This window comes from Colossoma macropomum, unplaced genomic scaffold (assembly GCF_904425465.1).
Source record: "Colossoma macropomum unplaced genomic scaffold, Colossoma_macropomum, whole genome shotgun sequence".
NCBI lineage: Eukaryota > Metazoa > Chordata > Actinopteri > Characiformes > Serrasalmidae > Colossoma > Colossoma macropomum.
The window spans coordinates 34,243,822-34,262,538 of record NW_023494795.1 but is presented as its reverse complement, the minus strand read 5'-3'; the positions used below and the strand labels follow the sequence as shown (position 1 = coordinate 34,262,538).

At 36.5% G+C, this 18,717-nt stretch overlaps 1 protein-coding gene across 3 annotated transcripts in view; it reads right to left on the bottom strand.

Moving 5' to 3' along the window:
- The window catches only part of fig4a (FIG4 phosphoinositide 5-phosphatase a), a 103,271-nt gene that overhangs the window by 44,351 nt on the left and 40,203 nt on the right, over positions 1–18,717 (bottom strand). For all 3 annotated transcript variants that reach the window (XM_036582293.1, XM_036582294.1, XM_036582295.1), the window contains 6 exons: positions 17,759–17,856; positions 13,682–13,815; positions 12,143–12,259; positions 11,054–11,099; positions 10,291–10,439; positions 8,231–8,397 (listed from right to left, as the gene is read on the bottom strand). In XM_036582293.1, coding sequence (XP_036438186.1) covers positions 8,231–8,397; positions 10,291–10,439; positions 11,054–11,099; positions 12,143–12,259; positions 13,682–13,815; positions 17,759–17,856 — 711 coding nt within the window. The remainder of the gene's footprint in view (positions 1–8,230; positions 8,398–10,290; positions 10,440–11,053; positions 11,100–12,142; positions 12,260–13,681; positions 13,816–17,758; positions 17,857–18,717) is intronic.

The following is an 18,717-nucleotide window of genomic DNA, read 5'->3' as shown; positions in this document are numbered from 1 at the left end:
GAGCCACGTGCAGTGCTAACTGCTGCAGCCTATAATTAAGAGTTAAATGAGGGGGTCTGGGAGTACATTACTCTCTCTACCTCTTTCTGTCTCTCTCTGAAATCCCTAAAGGCAAGTCTGGCATCTTATTTATTCAAGAAAGCTGAAATTTGTATTAACGCTAAACCTGCTAACACATGTGCACACACACAGCCTAAGTCAGAACAACAAACACACACACATGCTCACAAATCAACTTTGAGCATGAATGTGTGGTGATACAAGTGAACAGACACACAGAAGAGCACACATGCACAGATGAGACCATGTTCAAACCATGTAATCCTGGCCACATGTCTGTTTCTAGACATCCATGAGAAAAGAAATATTAGGAAAATAGTTATCAGACTACTTTGGGGCTGCTAGGAAAGTATACTATAAAGTTTAAGCAAAAGTCATGTTGGTTTCATTGCTAAATATGGTGTTTAATTAATATAAGTTCATTGTTGATAAAACTATGGTGAATGACATTGAAGTTTATGGATCATTCTACCAAACTGGTTCCAGATTTCAAAGAAAATTTTGAATTTTAAATTCACTTGGAATTCTTTTGCTCTGAGTGACCCAATACCTTATTTATCATTATTTATTCATTATTATTTATCAAATGACTGAATATTCCACTTTGTCACAACCAAAATAATCATAACACTACCAACCTTACCAAACCTTACCAAATGTTGCAGTAATGACTGTTTCAATGGTGACAATTTAGCAGATTTTAAGCACAACTCAAAAATGTACAAACATAAAATCATTCATTAAAAAGTGTTTCAGTAGACACAATTTTCAAAGTTGCAGCATTTTTAAAGTTCTTTTAAAACAAATTAAACACAATAAATCTAAATCTTTTAAGAAATCAAAAAAGATCTTTAAAAAGTATTATTTTCACAAGTTGAAATTTAAGGGTTAGGGTTTGGAAAAATCACCTCCAAATAGAAAGATGATTTTGTAGGCGTTCTGTATTCTGTATCTAGAATGGGATGGCATAAAAGCTCCTGTAGGTGTAATGGGTAGGTCTCTCAAAACTTTTGTCCATATAGTGTACCTTATAGTACTTATTATTAGCTTATTACTACCTCAATTAATGCCTTGGGTTTAAACAGATCATAACAATCCTTGTAAATATCAGATATCTGAATACTTTTTTTTTCCTGTGGGACCACAGTTTGAACTAATTTGGTAGATTGGTCCATATAAATTATAGTATACAGCAGAGATCAGGGCTCGAGTGAGTGACTCAGACTTGAGCTGCACTTGGATAGCATGCTGACCTGACTTGACTCAGACTCACGCTTGAGTCTGACTCGCCTTGACTTCAGACTTTTGACTTGTGAAATTTTAGGATGTAACAAATTTGATGCAGGAAATCTTAACCATGTGATTTTGCCTTTCAGTTTTATTACGGTCATGCACAGTGTTGGGGTTTGAGCACTGCATTATGGATACTGTAGTGAATTTACATTATTACCTTGATAACTGTAGTCACTGCTGCAACGCAAAATGCTCGTTTTTTTTTTGTTTTTTCCTCGTTGGCACTGTCAGTTTCTGTTTTGCTTAATAAGTAATTGATCTGCTATAAATGCCAAGTACTTCACCAATCTGACTTATCCTTCTGGAAAACTCAAAGTGTCAAAACGTGGATATAATCCCAAAGCGGCAAAGTTAAGCCTACTCTGGCCCTGGAGCTAAGTATGGCAAAAGCTCCCCTGAGTCCCCATGACCACGACCTGGAGGCAGAAATTAGGAAAGATAAACATCAGCAATTACTGTAATGTTGTTCTCCTCGCAGCTTCAAATAACAAGCCTTTTTCTGTAATAAAAGGCTCATTATTTAAAGTCGGGTCAAACTTGACAGGTGCAGCTAATAACAAGACTGAAATTCTCTACTAAAGACTTAAGACTCACCCCCTGAGAATCGACACTTGTCTTGGACTTGCCCTTCAGACACTTGAGACTCGACTCACAACCCTGAGTTGACTTGACTCAGAAAGTACTGTTCAAAAGTTTCGAATTACCATTTAAAAATTTGTAATCACAAATAAATTTTGTTTTGCGTTTGGTGATGTAAGGCTTGTATGCAGCTGCTCGGCCATGGAAACCCATTCCATGAAGCTCACTATGCACTGTTCTTGAGCTGATCTGAAGGCCGCATGAAGTTTGGAGGTCTGCAGCGATTGACTCTGCAGAAAGTTGGCGATCTCTGCGCACTATGCGCCTCAGCATCTGCTGACCCCGCTCTGTCATTTTACGTGGCCGACCACTTTGTGGCTGAGTTGCTGTCATTCCCAATCGCTTCCACTTTGTTATAACACCACTGGCAGTTGACTGTGGAATATTTAGTAGTGAGGAAATTTCACGACTGGACTTGTTGCACAGGTGGCATCCGATCACGGTACCACGCTGGAATTCACTGAGCTCCTGAGAGCGACCCATTCTTTCACTAATGTTTGTAGAAGCAGTCTGCAGGCCTAGGTGCTTGGTTTTATACACCTCTGGCTATGGAAGTGATTGGAACACCTGAATTTAATGATTTGGATGGGTGAGTGAATACTTTTGGCAATATAGTGTATCTATAGATGATTCTAAAATGTGCAGCTGTATAACACAAAGAATGAAATTAACTAAAAGTCACATCCAGAATGTGATCAAATCTAGAGGCAGATAATGTATTAAGGAATTATGATAAATACAGGACAAATACAGGATATTACTTATCATTTAATAACTTCTTGTTGTTTCCAAATATTGTGAAAAAAACACCTTAAAATACCTTTAATAGCTTGTAGCATATAACACTGTGCATGTTATTAATGAATAAAATAACAGCAATTATTATAATGACAAGTAGTGTATAATGATAAAGAAGGCAAAAATGATCAGGCCCAAACTAAGCAGCCAGGAAAAGAACCTCTGAAATTTTATGAATATTTTAGCGACAGCTTTGTATTCAAGCTCACCAAAATGAAATACAAAAGAGAGAGAGCTGAAATTAACAGTCCAGAGCACGTTTCAAGGAAAGATGAAATGAGCGGAACTGCATAACCAATAAAACTCTGTGTACTACCTGTGACACTCGCATGGGATGATGTATATTTTACCTGGATCATCACAGTGAATGAGCAACAGACAAACTGCCCTAAGCAGTGGCATAACGTGCTTTTTTACTTGCTTAAGGTTTTTATTTTTTTTTTTTGCAATGAGGGACCCACCTAATCTGTTCTTTCACTAACTAAACAATATATTTTAAATTATTGTTTTTAATAGTTAATAAAAAAACTGCTAAAAACAGCTAACAGTCGTGTATACCCCCCTCACTGAAACTACGGGGACTAGCCCAAACCCTGAAAAACAGCCCCAGATGAACATCCCCCCTGCAACAAACTTTACTGCTCCGGTTGGTAGCATTTTCCCTGACACCAGCCAAACTCAGATTTGTCTATTAGACTGCCAGATAGTGAAGCATGATTTATCATTTCAGAGAACGTGTGGTGAGCTACTGTTGCTTTTAGACACTTCCATTTCACAATTATAGCACTTACAGAAGACCAGGGCAGATCTAGCAGGGCAGAAATTTCACAAACTGATTTGTGGCAAAGGTGGCATCCTTTCAACAGTGCCATTTTATAGTCACTGAGCTCTTCAGTAAAATCCATTCTACTGCCAATGTTTGGCTACGGAGACTGCATGGCTGTTTGCTTGATTTTATATACCTGTTAACAATGAGCGTGACAGACACCTGAATTCAATAATTAGTGGCCATTTATGCTAAGCTTGAACAACTTTAAGCCTGTAATTGGCACTCAGGGAACATAATCTCTAATTTGTATGTTTTACAGTGACTCTGTCAGTAAAGACCTAAACTTAAAGCCTGTCTTGAAATTATGGGAGATGCCTCTTAGCTATCTGCCAAGCTGTTTGACCTACTCTCATGTGACATCAGCATTGAAAAGTCTCATGTTATAATGAAAAATGTCTTTTGGAAAATCAGCATTCAAAACACTGAAGTGTGATTGGAAAACAATTATACAATATAACCCATGAAGCAGCATGTTACATCAAATAATGACTTTGATTTACAGTGAGTAACGTATTCATCACATAGAGCTGATAGACAAAAATGGAGAATAGTCCATTGTAAGAGAAAATGTGCAAGTGTGAAGTAATACTGTTTTAATAAAATAAAAAGTTGAAATTTAAAAGACTTACTTAAAATACTTGTATACATGTATTTGAAATTACTTTTAGTACCACATATCACTTATATCTATAAACTTTTATTAATAGATATGAAAACTTAATAGATATGCATTGTACCCCATTGTTAATGTCTACTTATGGGTAAAAATAGTCTGCTATGGAAATTTAAGCTACTGGCCCTATCAAAACAAAGACATCAAATGTCTCACACTTAGCACAGTGCTATTAGTTTAACATCAAAGCTCTACTTCACTGGAAACCTATTTTTATTGCAGCCATTTGCTTGTTACCATCCTCTGTACAAAAACAGCTCCACTCTATCATATAATTACAACAGAGAATGAAAAGGACTAAAACTGGTAGATCGTTCTTCCAAGCGCCAACATTAAAGCTTGAGGAGAAAGCAACTGCCTATTAATCTTCGTTCAGGGAAGATATTTCCATTTCTTCTTAACTTCTTAATGTTTCTGACTTTTCTGCAAACTCAAATACTTGCTAATTTTAACAATTATTGGACCTTTTAATGCAGCTAGATTTAGATAGCTAGTGGGCTCTTTAAAAGGTCCTGGAATATGAAGACTGCACATAAATAGGTATCTGAATGAGCTGAGTCACAAGAGAAAATGGCAACATTCTGTCTTCCATTTATGAGGAGAAAAGTGAAGTGAGATGGAGGGAAAAAAGGCTGAATTAGAAGATAAGCACAGCTAGAAAAAGTAACAGGGGTAAAGTAGGAGATGTCCAGGTTACAGTGACAGAAGACAGGCCAAGTAGTCTGGGAGGTTTGATCAGCTCTTCTGCTGTTATTTTTTTCAAAAACAGAATGATAACCTGTTATTTTCCTTTTAAACAGGTCTTCGCAAATAATGTTGCAGCTTGAACGACCTGCATCAAGTTATGCCTTTTCTCCTGGTCACCTAAAATAAGTAAAGCTGTCTATTAGGTTTTATTATATACCATAAGGTTGATCTGAGCAGGACTACTATCACTGAGGGAGCTCAAGGTGCAAAATACAGAAATGTAATATGCTCTGGAATTATTACTTCTCAGACTTGTAAACACTACAGACACTGCAGATTCATAATGGATTTAAAAAGATCTCACTGTGAGATCAGTTAAATTGCAGTGCCTCCAAAGTGGATAAAACTAATGAACCTGTATTAAACTAAGTCTCACTTGGCTTTCACTCAACAGCGTCACTGTGTCACTGGAGACCACTCACGAAAAACACTCTATAGGTAAAACGCTAATTTCATTTGGTATTATTAATAAAATGCCACCATTGTAGTGTGATGAACTGGTTTAAATTCTGCCCCAAAAGCAGAATCAGTCACATCAGCTACACTATATAGCCAAAGGTATCATTGAGTTCGGGTTTTTCAGTCACACTTGCTATCTTGCAGGACTTTCTGCCCTGCTAGATTGGCCCCGGTCAACTGTAAGTGCTATCATTGCAAAGTATTGTGAACTCCATATTAATGTTCATGGTTTTGGAATGCAATGTCCAACAAGCTCGTATATGTGTGATGGTTAGGTGTCCACATATTTTGGCCATAAAGCGCAATTGTAATTATAAGACAAAGCTGTTATTTAGTTGTTAAGCTTCTGTGGCTGCTATTAACATATCACAGAACCCTTCTATTAGATCACAGTAATGTCGCTTTATACTTCTTAGAATAGCAGTGTGGTTTCTGAATCTGTGCTAATTCTTCGCTCAAGATGTGCTAATTATGAACAGAATCCTGAAAGACAGACGGAAGATTTAATCTCCGAGTATGAAAAGTGCTTATGAATGTAAGAAAAGATTTCCTGTCTTCTGAGGATTATTCCTTATTATCCACCTTCGTATTCATACATGCGTCTGTACAAGCACTTTCTGAGACTTTTAGAGTATATTCATTTACGCACAAGCAGCCTTTCCAGCATCCAAATCTTACACACAGGGATAATATTATAAAGGTCAGTTGTAGGGACTTTGAGGGAAATAGCAATAATTGTACTCATCTCAGCTCTGCCCCTGAGATTGCATTTCTCTCATATTCTTCTGCTATCATCATCTCATTAGATGGAACAAATGAGTCACTGAAGGGGGTAGGGGGCATTTTCAACACCCAGTCTACTAATTATTGCTGGAAAACAAATGTTTGCAGTGGTCCTTCCTTCCAAAAATGAGATATGAAATAACAAAAGAGATTTGCTACAAAACTCCAACTCTCCACAGAAAAGCACAGGAAGACAGATATGACTTTTTATCTTTGGAAGCTGTACAGTGAAGACTCTTATTGCTTTCTTGATTGGGCTTGAGGGCAGAGCTACTTTTAATATGGAGTTTTAGAAGAGCGTCCAAGAGCTGGGTTACCATGGACGACAGACATTGGTTTGTTGCCATGGGAAACTAGAAGGGTGCACAATAACCACAAGAGGCCGCAGTAAAGGGCCAATCACGTTAGGCAGAATATTACCCACTAATGATTTAGTAAGTTCAGTAAAATGGGGCACAATTATAGCCTCAATCGTGTCATGTAGCCAAGGCTGAGAATTCAGTTTCATGCTTCGCTGATCCAGATATGTATATACTAGATGTTAAGTTATGACATTGCATAGATTTACAACAGATTTAGGGCTGTGGCAGATTTGGGGGTTCTATAAAGACCCAACTGGAGCCCTTTAATGCCATGAACACAGTTGCAAGAAAATATATGGAATAAAGTCGAAAATCTGCTTGCATCAGTTAGGTCTATAAATATTTACTTATTTAAATATTTTGACAAGGTAATTGCTATTTTAGCGGTCTACCAGAGCATATTGGAGTTAAAAATAAATAATAAGGACTTCCAGCTTTCATTTGAGGGTACAAACATCCAAATCAGGTGAACGGTGTAGGAATTACAGGCATTTTCAAACATAACCACCCATTTTTAGGGGATCAAAAGTAAATGGACAAACTAAGATTATCATAAACCGAAATAAATTTTTATTTCTTGATTGCAAATTCTTTGCACTCTATGACTACCTGAGAATGGAGCCCACAGACACCAGACAAATGGGTTTCTTTCCTGATGATGCTCTGCCAGGCCATTACTGTACATGTCTTCAGTCCCTGCTTGTTTTGGCTTCAGTAGGTGAAATGCATGATCGACTGTATTGAAGTCAGGTGACTGACTTGTCCATTGCAGAGCATTCTACTTCTTTACCGTAAAAATGTCTTCAGTTGCTTAAACAGTAATCTTTGGGTCAGTGTCCATCTGTACTGTGAAGCGCAGACCACTGATCTTCTTACCAAAGTAAAATAATGAGGGAATAACAAACCTTGCCAGGGAACAGCTTTTTAACAAACTGTATAATTACTTTTGAGCCTCAGAAAAAAAGCCTAAGTATGAAAATGGTTCTAATTCCCCACCGTTTACCCCAACTAAGAAATAAATACACCCCTAGCTAAAATAACACTAACTTTGTCGACATCCACATTTTTAAGGGTCTAACTGTATTTACAGTATGTATTAAGTCTCTAAAGTAACCACAATGTATAACACATACCAATATGAATAATTAATAAGGATGAAAAATGAGAATGAAAAGCAAGTAACTGATTACTCTTGCCACTCTCTCCCTAAAACTCTATAACCCTCATTTGGCTCACTGATATGTTTTGATGTGTTTTCACAATAGGCAGTGCTTACTTGGTAAAAGGGAAAAATGCCATATGCATGACATCCTCATTTATATGCTGCATAGCTTCTAAATCACACACAGAGTGTGTTATTTTTCCCATTAATGCACAAATGCCTACTGTGTCTCATATAATGATTTTGTAATGCAGGAAAGCAGAACTTGCTTTAGCAGTATTACAGCACCAGCTTTATAGATGGCTTCATTTTAAGATGATGATGATATCAAACACAATTATTATGGATGCTGAAGTAGAAGTGGGTGAGTGTTTGCATATGAATAGACAATAGTAGACAGAATTAAGAGAGTTACTGTGTGGTACCTGAGAAGGCATTGCTGTAGTAACGAGAAAGTGTCTGCATGATATCTTTGGAGTGTTGTGTCCATGGGGCGATCTTGCGATATGTTTTCACTCTGTGAACCAGCTGAGATCCTCCATACTGCAGAGACAGTGTGTCACCATGATCCTCATATAGCTCCTCAAACAACCTGCACAGTTTTAAAAAACACACACACACACAAAAAAAAAAATCAGGTTCAAATTTCAATCTGGCGGTCCCCACAGAAATTTTATTATACACTACTAATCATTTTTGGTGTCATTGGTACATATATATATATATATATATATATATATATATAGAGAGAGAGAGAGAGAGAGAAAGTATTTAAGATATTTTATATTTTTAGGAATAAATGATTTTGCTGTAGTTCATCACTTTTGAAATACAAAGCATTCTGGATTTTTATTTTACTATAACTACATTCTTGATGTTGTACAGCTTTTAGAGTCATTTTAGAATAACTTACAACTCTGGATAGGTCTAACCTTATAGCTTTCTAGCAACATATAAGCTTATAAGATAACAGGACTATTCAATGTGTGAGTTGTAAACAATTTTCCAGTCAAAAAGATTATTAATATGATCAAAGTATTTATTTTCAGTATCAAGAAAAAAAGCAGAAAATACATTTAACAGAAAAGTAACACAGGAGCATCAACAACTTAACATAATATCAATTTTTTCAAGATGTGTCCACCTTTTGCCTTAATTAAGCTTCCATTCTTTTCAGGAGAATTGCTTTCCGTTTTTCCAAGAAATCTACAATGATTTCTATGCTTATTATAAACACCTCCAAAGTTCAGTGTTACAAGTGTTACTCAACACTCCATAAAACCTTACTCCAATTCACAAATCTCTGTTTTTGCTGTTCTAGTGCAAACTGTCTTCTTTTTTAGTCTACTTCTTTTCCTGACTACTGAGTTTTTGACATCAATCCATCTTTTCAAACCAACAGTATTAAATTCTCTTCTCACATTAGGCACATTATAAGTTGTATTTGTTACCTTAACCAATTTAAAGTATTTCTATAGATTAAATTGCATATCTGTGTTAAGCAAAAAATTAGGTTTTAAACGTTTATCATCTTAGCTTAGCTTTATCATTTTAGCTTATGTCTCAGCACTGAATAACTTGTTTTGCATATATCATGTATAAATACTGCATACACATGAATATACATACATATACATTTCCCAAGTATATTTTGCTAGCAGTACACTGATTTTTAGACTGGGTTGACATTTCATCAGGTATTCCTACTAAACAGGTGCACTTTTTAGGTTTACAATGACTGGCTCTTTTGCTGCACAGTTAATTCATCCTCTCTCTAGTCCATTCATCAATGGAAAGGGACCACCATATTGTCTGTATTAGCTATTCCTTTGCTTTTGCTGTGACAAAATTATATTTATTACTGTTTATTTTTTTCCAAGATAATGTGGGCTTATAGGACCGGCAACAAAAATACAGCCCAGAAAGAGAGACATTGTCATTATGACATTGAAAGGACATTGGAATTGTTATGCAGGTCAATAATGTGTTCTCCTGGACTTGACACATGAGCTTAAGCTGAGTTCTCTCAAACAGCTGAAGAATACCTTTCAGAAACTTTTCATGGAACTGAATATTATGAAGATGCAAAAAGAAAAAAGCTGTGGTCTGTGCTGTTCAGTGTTCCTATTGATCTGTTTGAGCTCTACCAGTTTGTGCACCATTTTACTGCTATTATTTTTGTGAATTGGTGCCTTGGTGACAGTGATTGGTTATGTAAAATGTAATGTCTTCTAGTATTTAACAATTTGCAGTATCCCAGTAACGCAGTAATAAATTTCAAGTTCTTCATTTCACTTTGAGTTATTTACTTCTACTCATCTTGAAGGCATTACTTTTAATGGTTACAATTAACTGCTTTTACTCAAAACCAACCTGAGCAATATTTACTTGATAATATTGTGTGTAATTTGTTGCCTTAATTTTATTGAATAAATACAGGCTGACTGTGAGAAAAACTGATTAGGCTTAAGACTTTAGATTCTACCTGACGCTGTCTGTGTCAAACTGTAGCTTTGGCTTATCGATCATCCCGAGAGCATAAAGCTGATATGCCAGGGCACATTTGCCCACCATAAACTGGGCGGTGTTTGTGCGGTCAAGGCAGTCCACACAGTTAGTCCTCAAAACTCCAGTCTGTAAAAGGAAACACAAACACACAATGAGGAGAAATACTAGTGCTGCTTACATCCCTTGCCCCATCCTTTTGTTACTGCTGAAGTTTCTCTTCTTTCTGTCCATCTGCAACATGTAATTGTATGTGAATCTGGTTATGGCTCCTACACAAAGGTGAGCAGAGCAGCCTTAAAACATGTTCAAGTAAAAGTATTGCTCCTCTTATTTCTAATTGAAATGATGACACGTACAAGGAGCCCAGCAAAAACCTCACAGAACTGCAGTGGAACCTCTTATAACATCCACGATCTATCTGAAAAGGAACTGAATCTTGTTAGATTCAATTATTCTCTTTTTGTAATACTTTTGGTGTAAAATGCTTCTTGTGTGAGATGTGTAAGCAACAAAGCCATACGGATGATGTCAGCAACAGACGAGAACAAACTCAATGTAAATGGCTAAACAGTAACTGAGTAGAGAGAAGATTTCCTGGCAGGTATACTTCACTAGGGGTAAAATACTCAAAAATGTATCTGAATTATATCACTGTTTATAAAATGAAGACATGTTGATGTACGTGACTACACATACTTACCATGAGGAGAAGTGACACATACTCTTTTTCATAAGCTTACCTGCAGTCTGCCATGAGCAGTCACCAGTCCTCCTAAATCACCCCATCTGCACACAGAGGGTAGAATAGGTTTTTCCAACCATCTGCATTGTGCTATGCGAATTCTGCCAATTCATTCAATAATGAGTTAAACATTTTTTCCTGCAGGTGTCACTTCTTTCATTTTTGCTTACTTAAGCTCCTTGTTTCTTCTTGTGAATAGAAACATAAGACTAAGGCATGTGCCCTTTCATCAGTTTCCCAAAATACTCCTGATGCACACAAAGAACCATATGGGAAACACAAAAATAAATAAATAAATAAAAAAATAAAAAAATAAATAAACAACAACAATAACAACAACAACAAATAAAGCTAATGCCGCAGAAATTAGTACAGGTGAGCAAAACTAGAAATGGGCAACATGACAATATATTATGGCTATCATGTTAAATTGTCAAAATATGCCATGGGTACTTGTAGAACACTAAACAACCACATGATTCATAAAGAAGACAGATTTGGAACAATTATTCAGAGCCTGTAAACAACAACAACAAAAACAATGACAATGACTACTACATTGCACAACTGCTGATTGGATATTAGTCCATTATGCTACTGTCATATTTTATCAATTTATTTCATCAATTGATGTTCATCCTCTTCCGTCTTAAATTGTTTATTTTTGCCTATGTTGAACACAAAAAAAATATTCTAGTTACATGGAACTAATCTATAGTTTAAACAATTAAACAAACCAATATCATTCAGACTGCCTTCCTTTACAATCCTTGTCCTGGGAAGGATCATTTCATGCAAGGCGAAAGCCAAGCGCTCTCTTTTATTTGTCATTCTCTTTCATTCGTCTCTTCCTCTTTGAGACCTGTGGCCTTGCTGCTGTGGAGCACTTTATGCATTCACAAGAAAGGCCTTCTGCCCAGCTGCCACAGTAAGAAAAAAAAAAAAAGGAGGCACTATCGATGGATAAATAAACAAACACTATTCTTTCTGTTACTCTACGTCATTTGCAATTTGATTAAAACCTCACCAACAACACCTTACAGAGAGACAGCAAGTCTGTTCAGGTGCGCAGTCTATGTGTGCTCACCTTTCGTCCGGCCGTAACGTGTGACAGTGGAAATCGGATCGGTTGATGTAGAACCCAGTCCGCTTCACTACATTCTCAGCAATCATCCCTAACCGGTCCAACACGTTACAGAGTTTACTGTATAAAAAGAGGTGAATGTTGCATATTACTGACAGAAGAATTCTGTTACTTGGTTTACTCATATGTCCCTAACAGAGCAATCAATATAAATTATCATTTAAAACACAAGTTTCTTCCATACAGATTATCCGTGTCTGTTACATAATTTGTGAATGTGTGCTACCTATGTGAATTGACTTCGATTGTGAAAGTGGAGCCAGTGCTGCTTGTATGCGCAAGGTGCTGTAAATACAGCAAACAATCTGGTGTAGCATCTAATCACGCTTATATGAAACTGATGGATAAAAAATTCCCACGCTGAAGAAAGAAGAGCCTCAAATTGACTTAAACAGGCCAGATTTTTTCATTCAGAAACAGAACAGCTCTAAAGCCTTTACTTGTTATTCATAAAGATTTTTGTTTGAAACCACTGTTTCTGAACTGTTTCTATTGGCTAGTTTCCAGGTGTTCTTATTCAAGGGCATGATACTGATAGACCATTTAAATGATGTTTACTGTGAGCAGAAATTTCTCTCTCAATAAAGTATTGAAATGACTACTGGCATTTCTCTTGTACAGTTGGTAGATTTGTACGGATTTTAGAGAGTAACACAGAAGTAAAGTCACAAGCAGTTACATTAGTTAGATTATGACTAACTACCGCAACACTAAATACTCATGAAATATATCCATGAACAAAAACCTTTCCAAGGAGCAACATAATTTTGAAAATACAACATTATTCTACTGAACTGGTTTAAAGTTCAAAATACATTTAGGATTTTTAACTGGCTTGGACCCTGTACCTTAAATATGTTTATTTTATTAAAACAAATGACTGAACATTTTGTCACTACTACCTGTACTGACAATTTTAACTAATTTTGAGCACAACTTGAAAACGCTAGCCAGCACATGACTAAAAAACAGAGCTTTGAACAGTTTCACATTTTACACACACGAAAACAAAAAGATTTTAACCGGTATACTGTTACTCCTACTCTGGTTCTCATTACTTTATTTCTCCTTTCTTTCTTTTTCCTTAAACAGTTTTTGAATCTGGCACACTGAAGTCAAACATAAGGTCCACCAAAGTTCAAGAGGCCAGTATAGATTATGTTTTTCTGCATTATGCTGTTCCAAAAAAAAAATAAAATTTGGAGAGAAATTTACACTTATGTGATAGTAGCAATGATCTGATGCCAACTGCCATGGTTGCTGCAAGAAGCAAATATTAAGAATGTGGAGTTTTATTTACTTACTTTGATTGACAAAATTGACATTGGGCTCCATTTATGTTTGTTAAGTCTAGATCGAAATTTTAGGCCTGATTAAAGTTCCAATTTAGATACATATCAGCTTGGAAAAGTCAAAAAATGTCTTTCAGATCTAAATCTGAATGCACGTTTATGAGATCCACATACAATCATTTACACACACCTCTTAGTGTAACGAGCCATGTCCCAGGCGATGTAGTCAATGCAGTGCTCAGGAGACAGAAATTGATTGAGGTTGATGATGGCTCGGCAGAGCTCCTCACTCAGGATCTTCTCATGCTTCCTTTTCTCTCGTTTCTGTTTAAATTGAAGTATTAAGTTTAGGTATAGGACTGTCTTGATTATTCCATTAAAAAAAGTAAACATACTTCATGAACTGCTTAGTTTTTAGTTCACAATTTGAATAACAATCATACTATCTGGAGGCCTTTATAAATTCATGCTTAGCACATTCTCCAAAAGGGGGGAGCTATAAGCACGTATGTTGATTTAGTGTGCATTATTGAAAAAGACTAACCCACAACAGCAAGATCTCACAAATACATGCTTGTAGTTTCAAATTTCATGTTCATGAAGTAATATTAAATATTTGATGTTATGGATTACATGTATATCAAGAAAAGGTTCTGTTAAGCTAGGTCTAGGTTGAACAGCTTGGCAGACAGCTAACAGGCTAACTGACTACTCCAATATTTTTCCAAGTTAGGCTTTACTGATGCACTGTTAAACTGAAATATACAAGGCAAAGAATATACCACCTGTCTTTCTGTTACAAGCTCCAGATGCTTCAAATGTTCATGTTTAAGCAGAGCTGTATGAGAAGTAAACGTAATGAAACAAATACCCGAAATAGCGATTTAAGCATTTGAATATTGGCACCTCACATGGTTAACAGAGTACTAGAGTACCCATGCACATTCTTTGTTTTGATCTGCTGATATTACCTCTATATGTCCTATACACCATATGGCAGAAGGGAAAACAGTTGTGTACTGCAGCAGGCACAAATCTATTTCAAACTCAGAAAACATGAGTCATAGTTGATGGTCCCTCTAGCTCATTCCCTCTGTGCTTGATGCGACTCGCAGTTAGCAGTTGTTGTAAAATGCCAAGCTTCCCTCCTAAGATCTTTTTGCAGCTTTCCAGCTGCTAGCCTTACAAGCTGACCTCTGGAGATCCACGTGAGTCCTCCTGCACTTACACAGCTAACATTCAAGGCTAACACACGTGCTGTCAGACTGCTACATCACTCTTTGCATTCTGTTTGAAGCTAGCTGTGCCTCCTCCAGTAGCCCACAACTCCTCACTGAGCTACCCTTGCCCTGGCCCTGATGATCACCAATGCTCCACAGATATCAAAACACTGATTTAAAACATGCAAACAAATGTTCACATACATAATACCACTATGGATTTACTATCTTAATGGGGGAGTTTATAATAATTTAAAAAAAATTACCACACATTCCAGCAAATTAAGTTGCTTGAAACTCACATGAAACTAAATTCCATTAGAGCTGCACAATGTAAAGCGTGCTGTAACACTTTTGAAACCCAGCCACAACATCTGCAAGTGGCTCAACTTAACAAATATCATGAAACAGCCAAACAAAACGACACCAATGCATCACATGATCATGTTGAACAACACTGTATTGAACGGTTGATTTGACCAGATCAACAGACAAGTAAATAAAACAGATGATGTTTATTTGATGGCTGAAAATGAGAGCTTTCTGAATGACCTGGTAAGTTTTTTTTAAGGTATTTTTTCATTTTGTCAGTTACTTAAGCCATACAACAAAAAAGGTTTAACTAGTACGTTAACAGCTGTTTATTGCTGTTTATTGTGCCACCGTTCACATTTCTTTGTCTGCTGTTCTCTTGATATATGTAGCTAGATTATTCTTTTTCTCCACTCCTAACGGCCCCTAAATTTACACAGAGCTCAGATTCCTTTGATGCCTGAAGGATGAAAATGATTACAAAGAAATGCAATCACAATGCCTAACCTCCAAAACTTCACTGTTAACAGTCAAGTACAAAACAAGATTTTCTCAATATTAAGCAAAACTGTCAGGGATTTAAAGGGGAGAAACATAGCCACTGGTCACCACGAGACCCCCCCTCCCCTACAGACAGAGTATAATAACTGCCGATATGGCTGTACGATAATGACAAAAAAATGTTTTGCTGTCCGTTATCATAGTAACAAAATCAGAAGTGATAACTGATTATTAAAATAGTCTGCTGGCAGGCTGTTTTTTTTGATGTGCACATAGAAATCTAACTAACTTTTCCTTTAAGTAAACAGCAAAATACAAAATTACAAAAGGACCATTCACTATTCTGCAAAATAAGAAATTAAAAATACTAACAGCTTACATCAGAACTGCAAGCACATTTTTTTATTTATTTATTTTGCTTAGTTATTGCTGCCTCATACACTTATAACACAATACTGGGTGTGAAAACAATCCTAACGTTTAAAATGCTTTTATAGGCTTGTAGTTCAGGATAGAAGAGTTGAGCTGTGCTTTAGCCTAACGGTTAACATATTCGAGTTCAATCCCAGTTTGTGCCAGCAATGATATAGCATCTTCCTGGCACTGCATGCATGAGGTAATTTGATCTGCTCTGTCATCGGCACTTTAACGATGTGTTTATCGTGGAAAAACACATCACAATAGCGATAAAAAATACAATTTATTGTACAGCCCTAATTGTCAACTGAGATGAAGAAGAGCCTACTCTTGCCTGATTGGTTAAACTCAAAGCGGTGGTTGGTGGTTAAAGTGCACTACCTGTGCACTGAGTTTGTGTAAACACGACCATTTTGTCAACCACAGACAAAAAACCTCATAACCCTGACAAAGACATGTCTAGCCATGTGCTTCTGTGTAAACAACATATTACTGTGTACAAGACTAAGCACATTATTAAAGTTTATCTTGGCAATAAGTGTTATTTTTTGCTTGTAAAATTACAATATATCATTAGAATACTTGCAAATAAACAAATACAGTAAAAAGTAAAGTAACAAGACGTTGTGAGCTAGTTTAAAGGCCAATGTTTGGCTCCAGATTTCTCCTCAATGCCCCAACCATCTCTGTCAGAAGAAAACCTTGTATCTCCATTTTTGCATTAGTTTTTGACTTAATTTGAAAATGCCTGTTGCCCTTTACATTATGTACCAATTTCATGAAGAATGGAATAAAAGAAACGATCCAAAATGACTTGGAAAAAAGTCTGTTTCCACTGACTTACATTAAAAGTAAATCATGGTTTTTCCCTTCTCCTGTAAAATTACCATTTTGGAGATACGAGGTGTTCATCTGACAACGGCGATTTGTTAAATTCCATAAGCAGCACACTTAACGTAACATAATGAGGTACTGATTAGACAAGGTATTAGATGATAGCAACAAATAATATTGGGCTGCCACAAAGAGGAGTTTGGAAATGGTTAAACAAACACAGTGACACTTAAAATCGCTACTGACCATATTGATGTTATTTTTTTCTAACCCTGGGAAATCGCTTTTTAAATCAAATTTTCTCAGGTGACTAAAACTTTTGCACAGTACATACACAAATACACCTGCATACACTCACACTTGCACACAAACACGTTGGAAGGATCACATGCTCTATCTGCTGCCTTGCACAACAGGCCTTTGTGTTCTATGCCTATCTTTTTTTTTGTCAACCCCCCCCTGCCTCCCCGTTTTAGTCATGCAGACAGTCAGAGGCAAAAGAGGACTGACCAAAAGGGGGTACTCAACAGCAGCACATGGCCAGCTTGTGAGTGCTCGTGTGAGTGCTTGTGTGTGTTGACAGCAGTGATTATCCCTCTGTTCTCTCCACCTCGTGGGTTACAACGTGAGATACCACAAATTCAGACAGCAGTTTCACACCAAAGTGTGAATGTGTGGTTAAATATCCGTGTGCCTGGAAGGCTGATCCCATAAACAAACGTGTGTCTGTCCAGCAGCACCTGTCTCAATTATACTCACTCTACAGCATCTATAGCAGGTACACCAGTGGTGGATAATCAATTATTATATTATATATTATGTAAGCCATCAACAAAAAATTCTTTAACCATTTTTGGTTGAAAATCTTTCTTCAGCTTCATGTACTTCACATAAAAGAAAAACAAAGCACATGCAAACAGGTATGAATACAAGCGTATAAAGAAGCAGGGTTAAAACAAACACAGATTTGAAGGTTTGCGCACCTTTACGAGGTTGAGGATAATAATTGGAGAGCCAAACCGCTGCAGCATCTGGTCAAAATGAAGCGCAGCAACATGCGCATATGGGTCAGCCTGGTCCACTGAAACAGAAAAAGAGGGAAGTGTGAGAGAATGGAAGAAAATAATTAATTTTACCAATTTCACAATTCCACAAGCTTTCAGCATTTCAGACCATGGAACGAGTAATTCTCACAAAGGTGACTAATACTGGGACCACACTTCAAAATGTTAGCTCTTTTTTTGTATATATAAACAATGATTGCTGATTGAATAATCATTAGTATAATTATTAATTAATTAGAATTACTAATTAATAGGTAACCTAATTACTAAATCATTAACAACCCAACTTAATTCCAATTCAAGTGACCAAATTCTTTTTTTTCCCGCAATCTGTATACTGTTGACTAAGCATATAGTATTTTGCAATATTATCTCATTAGCGCAACAGAGTGGCAGCCATTTAAGTTTTTTTTGTTTGTTTGTTTTTTTTTTTTAAACTTGTGTCACACATTTTATCGTTTTGTTTTGCATCCTTAGAGTTTACAAAGGAAAACAAATCAAGGAAACAGATACAACAAAAGCAGCAGCACAAACTTGAAATAAAAGTAAAAGTATGATAGTATAATGTAAATCGGCCAGTTTGTTCCGATAATCCTACACATAGCAGCCACCACCTGAAAAAAGCTCAAGCTCAAACAGCCAAACATTGCTCACCGCTGCCCGCTAAAGCTGTTTTAGCACCAAGAGGTTAGAGCTTCCTTTGTGTTAATAAAAACCAAGGCGCTTCTCAATAAAAGCATTTTCATTTTTCATTTTCATGAATGCCTCAACTTAGACGATAAAGACACACCCAAATACAATTTTTTGCAACGTAAATATAAAACTGTGCAATCTACAACTGTGGAAAATAAAGACAATCTTGAATAATTGCAATCAGA